We start from the raw sequence: 15,174 nt of genomic DNA, 5'->3' as shown, positions 1-15,174 counted from the left end.
TGAAAACTTCCTTGTTTTAATATTAGAGCAAATAAGAATTAGCATTTGTTTTAAAAAACCACAGCAATTTAATAGCATATGTATTAAATTAATTCATACTGGTTATAGGTTAGGTCGCACAAGGGTAATAGAAAAACTAATTGACTTTAAATAACTGACCTTTATGGAGTTTCTGCCAAACTGTTCTCTCCAGTGTTGGACTCTTTGAGGTCAACCACTTCTCATTCAAGGGATTTGAATGACCCTTTGTAGGAAAAGACACCTATTTTTCTTCTTTGCTAATATGTGCTTTTTAAAGGCGGCCTCCTTTTTCTCCCAGCTTCATTCTGACACCTGAATCCAAGTAGGTAGTTGAGTACCAAATTAACAGAATAGTCAGTCACAGTAACAGCAGGAATAAATTTTCCTCCTCTGCTTGCAGACCATTCATGCCAACCTTAGGGACTCCCCCTACTTGCCTCCGTAGGGTATCTAAGGTATCTCCAATTTAAGACTTCCTTTTGAAGATGCTATTTATTTTGGTTCTTTAAAAGATCTAACGTGGCATTGTTCTCTTCACAAGCATTTATCAAGCCTCTTTGTCATTTCTTTACCTTTATCATTTATTAAAGGTTTAGGTCTCACTAACTTAGTCACGAGTATAGATTCCCTTATGCTTTGTCGGGGAAGCGAGACTAGGAGTCAGACAGCCAGGGCATAGATGGTTCTCTGAGCTTTCTCCTGTTCTGTAGAATAGAAATAACCTCACCCAATTCAGGGGGTTATTACTGAGGTTTAAGTAGGTAACCTAATCTTAAGATCTTAAGTAACTTCTTCAATGCTTGGCGTTCAACAAGTGCAAGTTCGTTTTTTTTCCTCTACGAACAACCTAACAAAAAGCCAAATTATTTGAAGTCCCTGGCATGTTGTTATTGTGGTTGCTCAGTGTTGCTATAGCCAGCTGGGCATACTTCTAAGTTTCCCAGTTTTTTGAAAAGATGTAAGATATTAATCTATAAACTGGTCCTTAGATATTTAATGAACATTTATACTGTACCTATCACTGCTGGGTGTCATAGGAAACAAAGGAACCAACCAAGACTCACCCTCAGGAAACCAACATGGGTATACAGTCTGCTTACAGAGAGATTGAGTCACGTGAAACCATTAATAAGTAGACATTATTTGTTATAATAAAAATAAAGTGCTAACATGTTTCCATGGGCAAGAAATGTAAAAACAAATAAAAATTAAAATGGAACATTTAGAACCTTTCCAGATGAGGGCATAGGCCGCTGTCTTCTGAATCAGGACATCCCAGTTGACTCTTCCCTGCGCAGTGGCCTGGCTCTGTAGCTGTGGCATGAAGAATGGGGGAGGGTGGGTGAAATCCAGAAGGGGTAATGCATGTGGAGTGTGGATCACAGTGACGGGGGAAATGACCAAGAAATCCTGTCTGACTGGGCAGAGTATGTGTTAGAATCTGATGTAAATTAAACCAAAGATACCAAGTGGACAAGAATTAAGAGAGCATGTATACTAGGTAAGAGAGTTTACTTAACAATAATTCAGATTTTAAGCAGGCAGGAGAAAATCACTGCAGAGTTTTGGTCAAGGAGTGAGTGTAATGACCTGGGGCAGGGAAAAGACCGCCCAGGAAGCAGACCCAACGATCCCAGTGTAAACTGATGAGGGTTGTTGCTAGAGTGGAAAAAATGAGCATAAAATGCAGAAGAGGATGTAATATTGCTGATCCAGATTATATGTTCTTAAATTTTGTGATTACCTTTTGTGATATAAAAGGTACTTTTTATACAAAAAGATTATTAAGTTTTTTTATTTTGATTTCTCAGCAGGGTGTCCCCAAACAATTTTTCTTTCATTTCATTGTCCGTAATAAAAGATACGCAGTAGATGGCATTGCTCTATAGAAAAGATTCCCATTTTTCACTTTTAAATCACATGTCATGTAAGATGGGATAATTAAGTATCTTTTGGGATACTTCTATTCCAAGGACAGATATGTTGTCTAACATAATTTAGTGTGAAATACAATTTAATGTGAGATACAACTTTTATTTTTAAATGTTTGAAAGATGAAGACTGATATATGTGGGATTGTGTGAAAAAATAATATACCCAGGAAAGTATTTTATTACAGTTATCAAGGAATTTATGGTTACTGAGGGAAATAAACATGCCTATTAATTGTCTATGGTCTTGTGCACATCTCAGTGAATTTATATTGATGAAAACAAAGAACTGTCATTGATTTATATGTGGGGTGGGAATATTAATAAATTTACTTAGATTCTTTAAAGGCAAAAGGTGTATATGATTACATTTTGTACTGTGTACCTGTTAATGCACTCAACAATGTATCCTATGGAATTGCAGTAAGGACATACCATCACTTGTCTACAGAACTGAAAAAAAAATTGCTTTTCTTTGATTCCTTTATGCTATTCCGATAGATTTTTTTCTTCAAAGAGAATGAGTAAGGATTTCAAAGGAAATAATCTCTAAAGAATACTTTGATTATCTTATTATTTTATTTTGGCTTAAATATGTCTAGTTCTACATTTATAAGTGCGTGGTGTAACTTTTGTTATCTGATGAGACATAAGTTGATTGATTCTTGTACTCTTAGGACAGATATTTTCAGTTAAAGTTTATTTTGATAAACACCTTTATTTTTATTTGTTTGAAAATGTATAAAATTAAATGCTTTATAGAACCATGATAAGCACCATGAGGATTAGAAATTGCAAGTTACTCACTTTTAATTGCCATAGGTTTTGGAGCATAGTGGGCATTCAACATTAATAAATGCTATTGCTATTTTCCTTTAATCACTCATTCAAAAATTATGTGTTAAGACTGTTTCAGGAGATACACAGGCTATACAAGATAGCTAAGAAAATTTGCTCAGGAATACGTCTGCACGTAGGGGTCCGACATGGCTCTGCAACTGGTAGTAGAGTTCAGATTACTGCATGCAGACTGAGAGTAAGGGACTTGTTCTACCCTCAGTGACCTTCAAGCCAAGACAGGAGGATGAGTCGGAGTTTGTTAGGGAGTGGGAGGCAGTATTGGTGTGAGGCACAGCGGGGAGGTAGGTGTGTCTGAGGGCCCGGGATCCAGGGGAGGGCAGGGAAGGCGAATGCTCTGGAACAGGAAGATGCTGGGGAACAACTCAGAACCACAGCCAGATGGTCTACTATGCAAGTTCCTTTAAAGATGTAAAAATAAAATTTTTGTTTTTCATGTTACTACATTTTATCCTTTAACCTAAGCAGGCTGTAGATTTAGATATTATTAGTTATTTTTGCTTTTGGAGTAGAATTAGACTTCTGTATTTATTATCTTTTACAGTGAAGTTTAGCAACTGCAATGGAAAAAGAAAAGTGCAGTATGAAAGCAGCGAACCAGCAGATTTTAAGGTAGATGAAGATGGCATGGTGTATGCTGTGAGAAGCTTCCCACTCTCCTCCGAGCACGCGAAGTTCCTGATCTATGCCCAAGACAAAGAGACTCAGGAAAAGTGGCAAGTAGCAGTAAAGCTGAGCCTCAAGCCAGCCTTGCCTGAGGACTCAATGAAGGTAGAGTGTCCATCCACATGTTTGAAAATTAGATTTGTACAGTTTGAACAAAATACATACTTTGTTTTAGGTCACGTGAATGGATGCCCAATATTTGAATTTTTATTAACCTCAGCTACTTCAATAGTATCTTGTTGTATTTTTAATCTTATGAAATACTTGGACCAAATGTATTTTAATCAGTCCGAAATGGTATTTGAAAGATCTGTTAAATTAGAAGTAGTTGTGTCTTTGAAATTTCTTAGAAGCTTTACAAGCTGTTAAATATAACCACAGAATAAATAATCCTTTGCAAGATTTCACCGGACAAATTTATTATTAGATGGGAAGTTCAGATTTACATTAATAACAGGAAACCATTTCTGGCAAGGAGTACTGGGTTTTTTTCTAGTCCCTTAATAATCAAGTGGAGAGTATGAATTATTTATACTCCCAACATTACTTTTAGGAATAATAGACTCCCTCAGTGGAAGCTGCTATAAGCTAAGATAAAATAAATAAGATACATTTCCGACAGAGTACCATTCAACTCAATTCAACAAAAATTTATTGAGCAGTTACTTTATATAAGTCACCATATTAAGAATTTTAAATAATATACAATAACTTCTTCAGTAGAGTTATTATAACATTACTCATTTGAATATTCTCTTTCTTTGAGTTAATTTTAAGCCATTTTGAGGGGACACCAGATTCATATTCTGAAGTTTTGATTTGATGAACTATGAGTATTGCATTTTGTATATTGTATTGTAAGAGATAAGAATACACACATTCATTTCTGGTATTTAATTGTATTTAAGTGCAATATACACACTGGTAATTAAATATGAATAAATATATCACAGGAAAATATATCATTTTTCTTTTATGCCAGTGTCAGACTTTCATTTTGTGGAATGCAATTTGTTAAACTGTTAACTGTTAAGGGAAATCATGTCATTTGGGTAACATAAAATGAGAAACTGGTAACTAATCGAGTGAAAAGTTGCTTTTGTTGTTGATAATTCAATGTGTTCCAGCAAACCAGCTTGGATATTTTCACTGAAGCAGCAAGGGCTAATGGCTAAAATGTCTACAGATATAAGGAGAAACAGAAGAAAATGTTGACACCCAGCAGAGATTAATACCCCATGTGCAAAGTGGGTCATCTACAGCATCCATCATGGCTGACATAGGTTTAGAATAATTACAGCATTAATTCTGTGGGATTTAATAGGGTCATAAATATTTGAGACATTCCTTAGCAGTATGTATTAAACTTCTCTTGGAATTCAAATTATATTTTAGCACATCAAGATCTAAATTTAATGTACAGTAGCACATTACCTGAACTGTGGTTTAAACTAATGAGAAATATATAAAAGGGTCTGATTAAATTTTGCTCAATATTAACTACTATCTAACATGGTTTATAGAAACTGAAAATAGTTTGCATAGCTGTGCCACATAATAAATGGTTTGGAATTCAGTTTTTCAATGAGCAGTATAACCCAAAATTTTTATGATGTTTTCTGTTGTTTTAATAGGGAGACAAGGAAAGGACCTCCCGACTTATTTTCTTGTTCATAATAAACTGTGATTTCTACGCTTTCAGGTATCCATTGATAATGCTATACTTTCAGAAAATATTTCTCCTAGTACTCAGGAATGTCTTCTTGTATTTTAATGGAAAGGGATCACAAGAAATTGAAGAGATAGTGTTCCCAAGACAATTGACTAAGCACAGTGGTCACCTACAAAGGCAGAAGAGAGACTGGGTTATCCCTCCAATCAACTTGCCAGAAAACTCCAGAGGACCGTTTCCTCAAGAGCTTGTCAGGGTATGGTGGCACAATTTTCATTGTCTGTGTGGCATGTGTCAAGTGTATGTTAGAGATGTGTGTGTTTTTCCCACAAGGTAGAGTTTATGACATGTACATACTAAGAAATATTTTTTATATAGGTGAAATGTCTTGTTATAGAGAGCTTCTTCTCATTTTTTAAAATTATCTCAGGTTATTAATAGGCAGAGCTCTCCATAGCTCCTCTACACCATGGATGGAAAAGTTTGTTCAGTTTGTGAAGACAGAAGCCCGGGCTCCAGCATGCATTCACACCCATGCCGCACCCTTAGCCGTAAAACACACACACCTGACTTCCTTGTCTGAAACCCGTACTCCCCATGATGCTTCTTGCCCTCTATAGATAGCTTTTGGGCCAAAGAAAAAATAAAGGAGCAATCATTGCTAAAAATGCCAGCACTAAGTGCATTTGAGAGTTTTTAAAAGAAAGAAAAAAATGACCTCTGATACCATTAACAGAATCTCTGGGGCTGTGTAAAAATACAGGCTTTCAAATCTGAAAAGTCAGTTTTTTTTAGTTACTCTAAATGCATGCCATCAAATGCAGAGAAAAAAAATTACAGATACTCTGTGTGTTTAGCAAAATTAGCAACCTATTATTTGTTAGGAAAGGAAAATAAGAAAAAGTCATTGTATTGCCATTTATTAGAAAATAAATATTTCTGTGGATGATGAATTTAGCATTCCAGTACACACTTACTGAAAGTCGTATTTTTTAAGCCATGTTTTGTGTTGTATATGCTATTCTATTGTACATTATAATTCACTTTAACAGTGAATAATACAATCCCCAAAAAAGGTGTTTCTTATGTTTCTACTTTAATGGAGAATGAGAAAAAATAATTTTACCTTAATACTAAAGATAATAAACAACATTCTATTACTGGATTAAGTATATTTACCTATACATGTTTTACTTAATAAATATCTCCTCCTGCCACATCCAGCAGTATTGCTCTACTGGCCCTTTCTCTGTATTATTCTTTTTCCTCCCTTTCTGTTGCCTGATCCTATGATTACTCATCTATAAACTTATTTTTCCTAGGAACTGCGGTATTTGGAGGAGAAGGAAGTGAGCCCATGGGTGTAATGTTTGAGAGTGTAGAAATATATTTTTAAATCATTTCTTGTATGATTTGTTATTGATAAGGAATTTGCGGTAGCAAGTGCAACCTGAAATGACATGGGACGTTTTGGTTGCGGTGGATAATAGTGCCCTGCACGGGCAGCAAGCTGACGTTCAGGCTCAACCCCATTATCTTAGAGTCCCCAAGTGAGGCTCTTTCACATTATGGTTAAAGAGCTCTGTTTTAACCTACCTGATGCAAAAAGGTAAACAATGGTTCCTCATTAAATTGAACACTTGTTATTCGGTTAACATTCCGACCTGCAAATTTCCAGGATAGAATTTGTTACTGTTTAAAAAAACTGACACTCCTTAATTTTGACTTTTTGCACTGCTTCTAGTGCATGTTCTTTTCGATGTTAACATTGCCCCCAGTCTTTCTGCTGATAGGTAACATCTCTTTTTGAAGCCTATCACCAAGAAACAAGGACAAGGAACAGGACTGGGAACATTTCAGTGGTTTTCTGGGAGGAGACGGTGTAAGTCTGTAGCTGAAAAAGGGCATGAGGTGTGGCATGCTGTGACTCAGCTAATGAGTTCATTTAGTCTCTCATTTAATGCGATTGTCTTCTTGACCCTCAGATCAGGTCTGATAGAGATAAAAACCTCTCACTGCGGTATAGCGTGACTGGGCCAGGAGCTGACCAGCCTCCAACTGGTATCTTCATTATCAACCCCATCTCAGGTCAGCTGTCAGTGACCAAGCCTCTGGATCGTGAGCAGATAGCCCGATTTCATGTAAGACTTCAACTGCTGATAGCCTGTGTATTCATGGTCTCCTCCATGTGTGCAGAGTTTTAACATTTGCCTCTCATTTCAGTTTTAAAGCCTTGCTTCTGAGAATTTTGATGCGTGAAATGTACTTGTAGCCTTTTTAATTGATTAATAATGGTACTATTTTCATAGAATTGATGAATGTTCGTGGTAAAAAAAAAAAAAAGTACTGAAGAGACAGAAGAGACAGTGAGATTGCCCAAAATTGTGTTACTTTTTACTTGTTGATACTTGCTTTCAGACATGAGGCTAGGAACATATAAGAACAAATTTACATGTAGGGGGTGAAAACTGTTGCTTGCAAATTATGTAGGGATCAGGTTTTTAATAGCTGTATAGTATTCCATTGAATGTATAATTTATAATTTTAGAACAGTTTCTTATTAATATATGTCTATAGTTGCCATTTGCCACTTCATCTGTTCCTGCTGGTATTATTATTACCATTCTGTGGAGACCTAGAACGTGGATAGCACATCCTTGTTTTGTGTTTGTTGGCAGTGTTCCCTCCAGAGGGACTGCCACTCTGGCGCGCCTGCTGGGGACTGAGGTCCCCCTTTCCCTCCTCGTGCTGCTGATGCTCCATTTCACCAGTCGGTCCGCATGAGCAGTCTTTTCTAGATATACTAACTGGTTATATTTCTTATGTTAATTTTTGTTTCTTATTTTCTTATTGAGTTATAACCACTTTTATATATAGTTACATGTTTACATTTTTAAATATATATAGGGCGAGGCAAAAGTAGGTTTACAATTGGTTGTCTGGAAAATAATATAATAATTAATAAATAATAATGCAGGAATAAATTCTGTTTCATGTGCCCATAACTGTAAGCCCGCTTTTGCCCCACCCTGTATATATTTGAAACTGATTTTTCCAACTTAAAAATAATGTTGTATTGAGTCTTTTAGAATGCAAGAATTACCTAACACTAAAATACTCAGTTCCAGTAAGCTTGTTTCTTTTTTCATTTTTTTATTGTCACTTGCATATTTTCCTGGAATAAGATTTCAACAATTGTTTTCATGAGTTCAATATAGAAACCTAAATTGATTGTTATTACTTCTTTAATTTCAACATGAATAACTAAAACTTTTGATGAAAGTGCCATTCTGTTTTAGAAGAATATATGCACATTGTAGAAATTTTTCAAATAATATAAAAATAAAACTTAAAAAAATAGAGTATTAAAAATTAGTAAAAATGATCCGTAATCCTAGTACATAAAACTAAAGTTTTTAAAACATTTTGGTCATACACTGTAAGATGTTTTGCTATCCATAGATTGATGAATGTATTCTTTTGAAACTGGGTCCATTCTCTGAAACCAGCTTTTGCCATTTTGCAATCATAAGATTTAACATCTCTCCATGTCAGTAAAAATTATTTACTTAAATCATAATTTTTGATTGCTCCAAATTACTCTGTTGAATGAATATAACATAATTTTAACTACCTGTTGGTGGATACTTGAGTAATCCAGCTTTTGAATTTATTTTGCAAGTATATATAACAATGGACATCTGTCTGTACATATTTTCATTATATCCTTGGCATAAATTCTTTAAATTTGAATTATTTTGATACATATAGTAAAATTTTCCTAGAATGGTTGTATTGTGTTTCACCACCTGCCCACTATATAGGAGATATATTTTCTCTACTCCATGATCAATTCCAGGCATTATTTATTGCCAGTATTTTTTGTATGTTTATCTTAATGTTTTAAGTTGCATAAGTTGACTGTCCATCAAAGTGAATTCCCTCTTCTTACGTGGAGTTTTCTTTTGGGTTGTTTATCTTTTTCTCTTACTGTTACTAACAGCCTTTTATCTATCAGGGACATTAATGCATGATTTTCATATAGTGTCCACCTTTTGTTGCTTGTTTTAATCTTTGTTAATAATTTCTATGCTACTCTAACTCACAGTTTTTACAGAGTAAAGTCCATTCTTTAGATGTCACTATGCATTCTGGTTTTAGAGGTGGTGAGAAAAGCCTTCCCAACTCCAACATGCTAATCTCCCCAATTTAATGCGGCGGTTTCTTTTTGCACCCAAATTTCTGTGGGCTGTAGAGCCACTTGCTTTTTCCTCTGTGGCTAGGCAGTGCCCCATGGACTGAATTAGTATTCCCACTGATTCATCATCTACACATAGTAATTAAAAATTTTTATTCCATATTTGTATGTGTTTGTTTTTAGATTCTAATTTTGCCCATTAATATATTTGTTAAATTTTTGCACTAGTAGAAACTTTTTAAATTTTATGAGATTCTGGTCATAATTAAAATATTGATACATGGTAGAGTAAGCCTCCCCAAGGAGCATGTAATTCTAATGCTTTTTATATTCTAAAATGTAAAGAAAGAAGTAAAACTTTCAAACCTTTCACAAAAACAGCGCCATTATAATAGACCTAAATGCCCATCAGTAGATGATTGGATCAAAAAACTATGGTACATTTACACAATGGAATACTACACAGCAGAAAGAAAAAAAGAACTACTACACTTCGCGACCGCATGGATGGAACTACAGAGCATTATGCTAAGCGAAATAAGCCAGGGGACGAAAGACAAATACCATATGATCTCACCTATAAGCGGAACCTAACCAACAATACAAAGATGCAAGGAAAATAAGACCAGCAACACTGAAAGGAAAAGAAACCAACAGAGACAAGATGGAAGGAGGGAGGGAGGGCAGAGGAAAAAGAAGGGAAGAGGAAAGTCAAGGAACATATAGCAAGAACTCATGGACAAAACCAAAGGGGAAGAGTTGAGGGAGGGGGCAAGGGAAAGTGGTGGGGGAAGGCAGAGACAAATGTATTTGAAAAAATAAATTAATTAATTAAAAAAAAAAGAAAATTTAAAAAAACATAATAGAGAAACTTGATAAAGATAGCACACAATAGACCAGTCTCTATTTAGATTAGTCTCTAATTTATGAATATAAATAAGATCACACAAAAAATTCTGAATTTCTATTCCTGTATGAATTCTTACTATCTTATGATGCAGTTAAGACTCGGGAGATGGTTTTCAGACAATTTTGGGATAAATTCTTGCTCTCTAGATTCTTACTCTTTGCACATAAAAGAGCAATATTCATAACAAAATAGTTAATCATAGAATTAGAAGGATGGCTCAGTATTAAGAGTCTATTAATGTAATATATTAAATAAGTCAAGGGGGATAAGGGATTATTTCTATAGGTGTTGAAAAGGGAGTAATAAAATTCACATTGTTTTATGTATTAAATAACCTCTAAATAAGAAGGAATACGTCCCTACTTCTTTAACTTGATAAAGAATATCCAACAGAAGCCAGCTGCCAGCATCACACTTAACAGGAAAATCTTAGAAGCATTCCCACTAAAAAGATAAACAATTCAATAGAACACTGCACAGCTATTGAAAAGAATGAAATGGATCTCTATGTACTGAGGAAAAGATTTTGAAGATATTCTGCCAAGAGTAGCTGAGTGATTATATTTGTTTAAAAAGAAAAAAAAAGATAAAATTTCTACAATATCTACAAAACTGAGATTTTTGTGCTTGGGAGAGGAACAACTGTTTTATATATTCATGTACTTTGAACGCTTATCTTTTAATGTTTATGAATACCATTTACAATAAAAAAAATAATGTTAAAATTCCCTATACACAATTTCTTCTCGATTCTCTTTTCTTCCCTTGAACTAAATGACTACTCTGTGTCAGTACCACATTTTTAATTACCCTGATCATATGTACTGATTTAGCAAAAGGATTTGGGAGCTAAACACAACTGGCTTCAAATATAGGCTCTGCCATTAAAGGAAAGTTAGCCTTTTTGAAGCTCGATTTTTTTTTTCACTTTCAAATGCTGGTCATTTGTGCCTGAGTCTTTTTTATTTGGATTAACTAAGTTAAAATCCATAAAACTCCCAGCACAACCCCTGGCAGATAGTCACTGTGGGCTTTTTGCTACGATATCTACTCTCTATGGAGTTTGGATAACTTAAATTTTGATGGAAAGAGTAGCTTTCGTTTTTCTGTTTTTCTCAGACCACCTATGCTCTTTTGATAGCGTGGTGATTGTATATTTTATGTGCTCACTCGAGACGTAAGTCTGTTCAATAGTTTTGTTTTCTAATTCTTTTTACAGTTGAGAGCACATGCCGTGGATATTAATGGAAATCAAGTGGAGAACCCCATTGACATTGTCATCAATGTAATTGATATGAATGATAACAGACCGGAGTTCTTACACCAGGTCTGGAATGGAACAGTTCCGGAGGGATCAAAGCCGGGTAAGTTTGAAGACAATAATTTGGAGATTACTTCAGGAAATGCGGTGTAATGCAGCACCGCTATATAATCAAGAAAAGGAGACATGGTCTGAGCCTTTTAGTGTCATTTTCTTCCATTCCTAATGCTTACGGAGAAAGGAAGGTAACTTAGGGAAGAACTGATTGAAGAGAGAAAACAGAAAAACATCATTCCACTGCCCTCTATGAATTTTCCCACCTTTGAAAAATAGACTACAGCATACTATGATTCCGTACTGACTCTATACTACGGAATCTGTAAGAGGATCCTTTCATTCTTGTTAGGGCTTGTAGAGTGACGGCAGCTAGAAAGTGAGAATGAGAAGGAAAGGATGTCTGTTCATAAAGTATAGATTATGTCTCATTAGGCATCGCGGCAACTAAAATGCAGTTGGAGAGTCTAAAAGGTATTTGGTGTTGCTGGGCCCAGAGGATGAGGTAAAACCCAGCGCAGGGAGGGCCTCGGTGACAGCTGTGATTGCTGCCCTCTGGCCACACCAGGTGTTTACTCTCCAAGGGACTCTAAAGTCACCTGCCACCCTCGCTTTTCAAGTAGTGTTGTGGAGTGACCCAGCCTAGAGACCGCAGTTGCCAAAAGCCTCCCACTGTTGTGAAGTGGCGTTTGACTAGGATTGAACAGCAAGCCTAGAAAGACCTATTTAATGTGAAAATTAGTGGACAAGAAAATACGTCAGTATCAAGTGGGTGAAAGGAAAGGTTTTGCCCGCCTCCCTGAGATAATTTGGTGTTTAGAGAAATTTAATTAGCTATGTTATTTTTTTAATTTAAAAAAACATTTAAAATGTGCTCATTTTGCCTTTGCCATCTATACAAGTTATGTAGCTCCCTTGTGCATAAGCCAATTTATAGATATAACCAAATATGCCTTTAACTGGTATTTTTTTTTCTTGGCCTAAATTCACTTGCCTGTATCCTCGGAGAAGAGATCCCAGTTCGGTGGGGGCAGCTGGAGTGGGAAGGTGGGCTATGCAGCAAGTTCAACCATTTGCGGCTCCTTCTGAGTCACATTTTCAGACTAGTCTGTTTCATTATTTTAAAATACTGTAAAACCTAAGCCAGTTTCACATAGCTTTAATAAAACGCAAATTTTTTACACATATTCTAAAGATAATAAACATTGGGTTTTATGTTTTTGCCTGCAAATGTTTTTTGCCTTTTTAAAATTATTTTATTTCTTCTATTATTTCGAACATTTTTAAAAGTACTGCTTCACAAAAATTGTCAAAAAATTAAAGATATATTTACTATGCATTTGACCATGAATTTCCATAACATCTACCATAAGTGAAAGATTTTAAATGCTCATTAGAAGTAGAGACATTTCATGAGTATATTTCCTGTGGTTGTTTTGTAACTTTGAAAACATCCTTCTAGGCAAGGTTTGATAATATGAATCTTGAGTTAAATTGCATTGCAGTCAGTATTTTGGTTTAAGATTCTGAAACATACTACTTTGCTTTAATAATTCATTCATTCAGCAAATGTTTATAGAGCATGTGCTTTGTGCTAGGCACTGTTTCAGCACCATAGATACAGCAGTGACAGGCTAGTCCCTGCCCCGTTGGAGCTTAAATTCTAGTCGGGAGGAAACATTCAAGCAAGCAAATGCACGAAGTTGAATGAAAGGGTGTGTAGGGACAACCAAAAGGTTGTCTTTAGAGGCTCAGACTCTGCAAAGCAATTTGAACAATGTGACCACATCTTGTTAATTCTGGGGCAAAAAGTTACCATATAAAAGAAAGAGCAACTATAAAGGCTCTAATGTAGAGCTTTTTTGTAGTCCAGTTCTTACAGATATCCCACAGAACAAATCATGTTAAATAATAATTACTTTTCTTTCTACTTGTAAATTATAGTTTGTCTAGCTAATTTGAACTTATTTTTTATCCTAATGCTTTGTAGACTTCCTTTCAAAATAGCTAATAAATTGAAGTCCCTTGAACTTGTTGCAATGTTCTTTTAATCTCCTACGAAATAATGAACCACAATGCCGAACCCTTATGCAATGTACCAAAACAGTAATGCATGGAATGATTCCTTATGACCTAAGTAAATGGAGTGTTCATCATTATGCACACAGCTTACTTTCGGAAAGTGACTTAGGCACTGGGGAGAGTCACGCTCAGCATGTGATTTCAGATGTTACTGCATAACAGAAGAAACTACAGAAAATACAGCAGAGGGAAGAAATCAGCAGCCATAATATATGTTGCTAAGGGCATCTGTATTACTTGTTAATTTGCATTCTCTATAAATGAAAGTCTGAAGTGATCCTTTCTTTGAATCAAATAGTGAATTTGTCTTCTTAGTTTTGGAATAATTGAGTGTATAAACATTTTTTAAGTGTATAAACATTTTACAATTTTCCTTTCAAGCTACTAAGCCATGTTTTTTTTTTAAAGTGAGTACTGCTATTATCAATAGTGTTTTTAATCAAGTCTAAGTGATTAAATGTTCTTTTGAAAAAGTGGAATTGAGACTGAATGAAGACGTAAATATACCTTCTATGTCGAAGACCCTGAAATGAAGAGTGACCATTCATTTTCCATGTATGCTGTGTCTAGGAACATATGTGATGACGGTCACTGCTATTGATGATGATGATCCAAATACCCAAAACGGGATGTTGAGGTACAGAATCCTGTCTCAGGCTCCAAGCACCCCTTCGCCCAACATGTTTACCATCAACAATGAGACTGGTGATATTATCACAGTGGCAGCTGGACTTGATAGAGAAGTAAGCCAACCAAACACTGTCTTTGCAATTGTTTTTAATCTTAAAGGTACATGGTATCGCATACAGTTTATCTCCAGGTAATAATACATCCATGATATTATTCAGTGTTAATTCCCACTAGGAAATCTGTTGCACTATTTTCTACAAAACTTCAAATTGGTTAAATAATATATGTATACAAGGTAATTCATTGCCAGTCTGATGTTGTTAGCCTTTATAATATGTAGCATGATAATTGACTTAAGTTAATTAGATACCTGTAGTATCTAATTTTTAAAATTGTTGACATTTTCTTAGTTTGGGCTTTAAGTTGTTTTTTTGTGAGGGATTGAACTAAAAACCATGCCCAAATAATGTGTGTATAAATTCAAGATAAATATTAACATTCATTTTTTTAAGAGGCTACAAATAATATATGTGTGATTAGATCTTTTGGTAGCCTCTGTGGCAGAGCCTGGTTTACTACAAAGGAGATTATCAAGGAGATTATCTTTGTTATTAGAACTTTCCCCTTACCTCTAAGATTAATTTATTTAACAGGTTCAAACACTAATAACTGCATTAATTCTACTGACAAGTCTTTCAAATTATAAATGGAAAGAAACACTCTTCTGGCATAGTACTTTGGTGAAAAAGCATAAAACTTGATGGTGTTGATATATGTAGTATCACAACCTGAGAGGGAATGGGTACTTCGGTTAATTCCAGGTGGTCTTCTTACTGTGACAGACTCCAACCTGCCATGCTCCTACACACCTCTGTGTTTTCTCTCACGATT

General features: G+C 35.2%; 1 protein-coding gene across 2 annotated transcripts in view; it reads left to right on the top strand.

Moving 5' to 3' along the window:
- CDH2 (cadherin 2) overlaps positions 1-15,174 on the top strand; it is a 207,507-nt gene that overhangs the window by 143,509 nt on the left and 48,824 nt on the right. For both annotated transcript variants that reach the window (XM_054583491.1, XM_054583492.1), the window contains 5 exons: positions 3,355-3,581; positions 5,258-5,404; positions 7,134-7,289; positions 11,476-11,620; positions 14,224-14,396. In XM_054583491.1, the coding sequence (XP_054439466.1) occupies positions 3,355-3,581; positions 5,258-5,404; positions 7,134-7,289; positions 11,476-11,620; positions 14,224-14,396 (848 nt within the window). The remainder of the gene's footprint in view (positions 1-3,354; positions 3,582-5,257; positions 5,405-7,133; positions 7,290-11,475; positions 11,621-14,223; positions 14,397-15,174) is intronic.

This window comes from Pteronotus mesoamericanus, unplaced genomic scaffold (assembly GCF_021234165.1).
Source record: "Pteronotus mesoamericanus isolate MK-2021 breed Mesoamerican mustached bat unplaced genomic scaffold, CSHL_Meso_final contig_74, whole genome shotgun sequence".
Classification (NCBI taxonomy): domain Eukaryota; kingdom Metazoa; phylum Chordata; class Mammalia; order Chiroptera; family Mormoopidae; genus Pteronotus; species Pteronotus mesoamericanus.
Note: the sequence above shows the minus strand (reverse complement) of the source record. Positions and strands in the feature narration are given on the sequence as shown.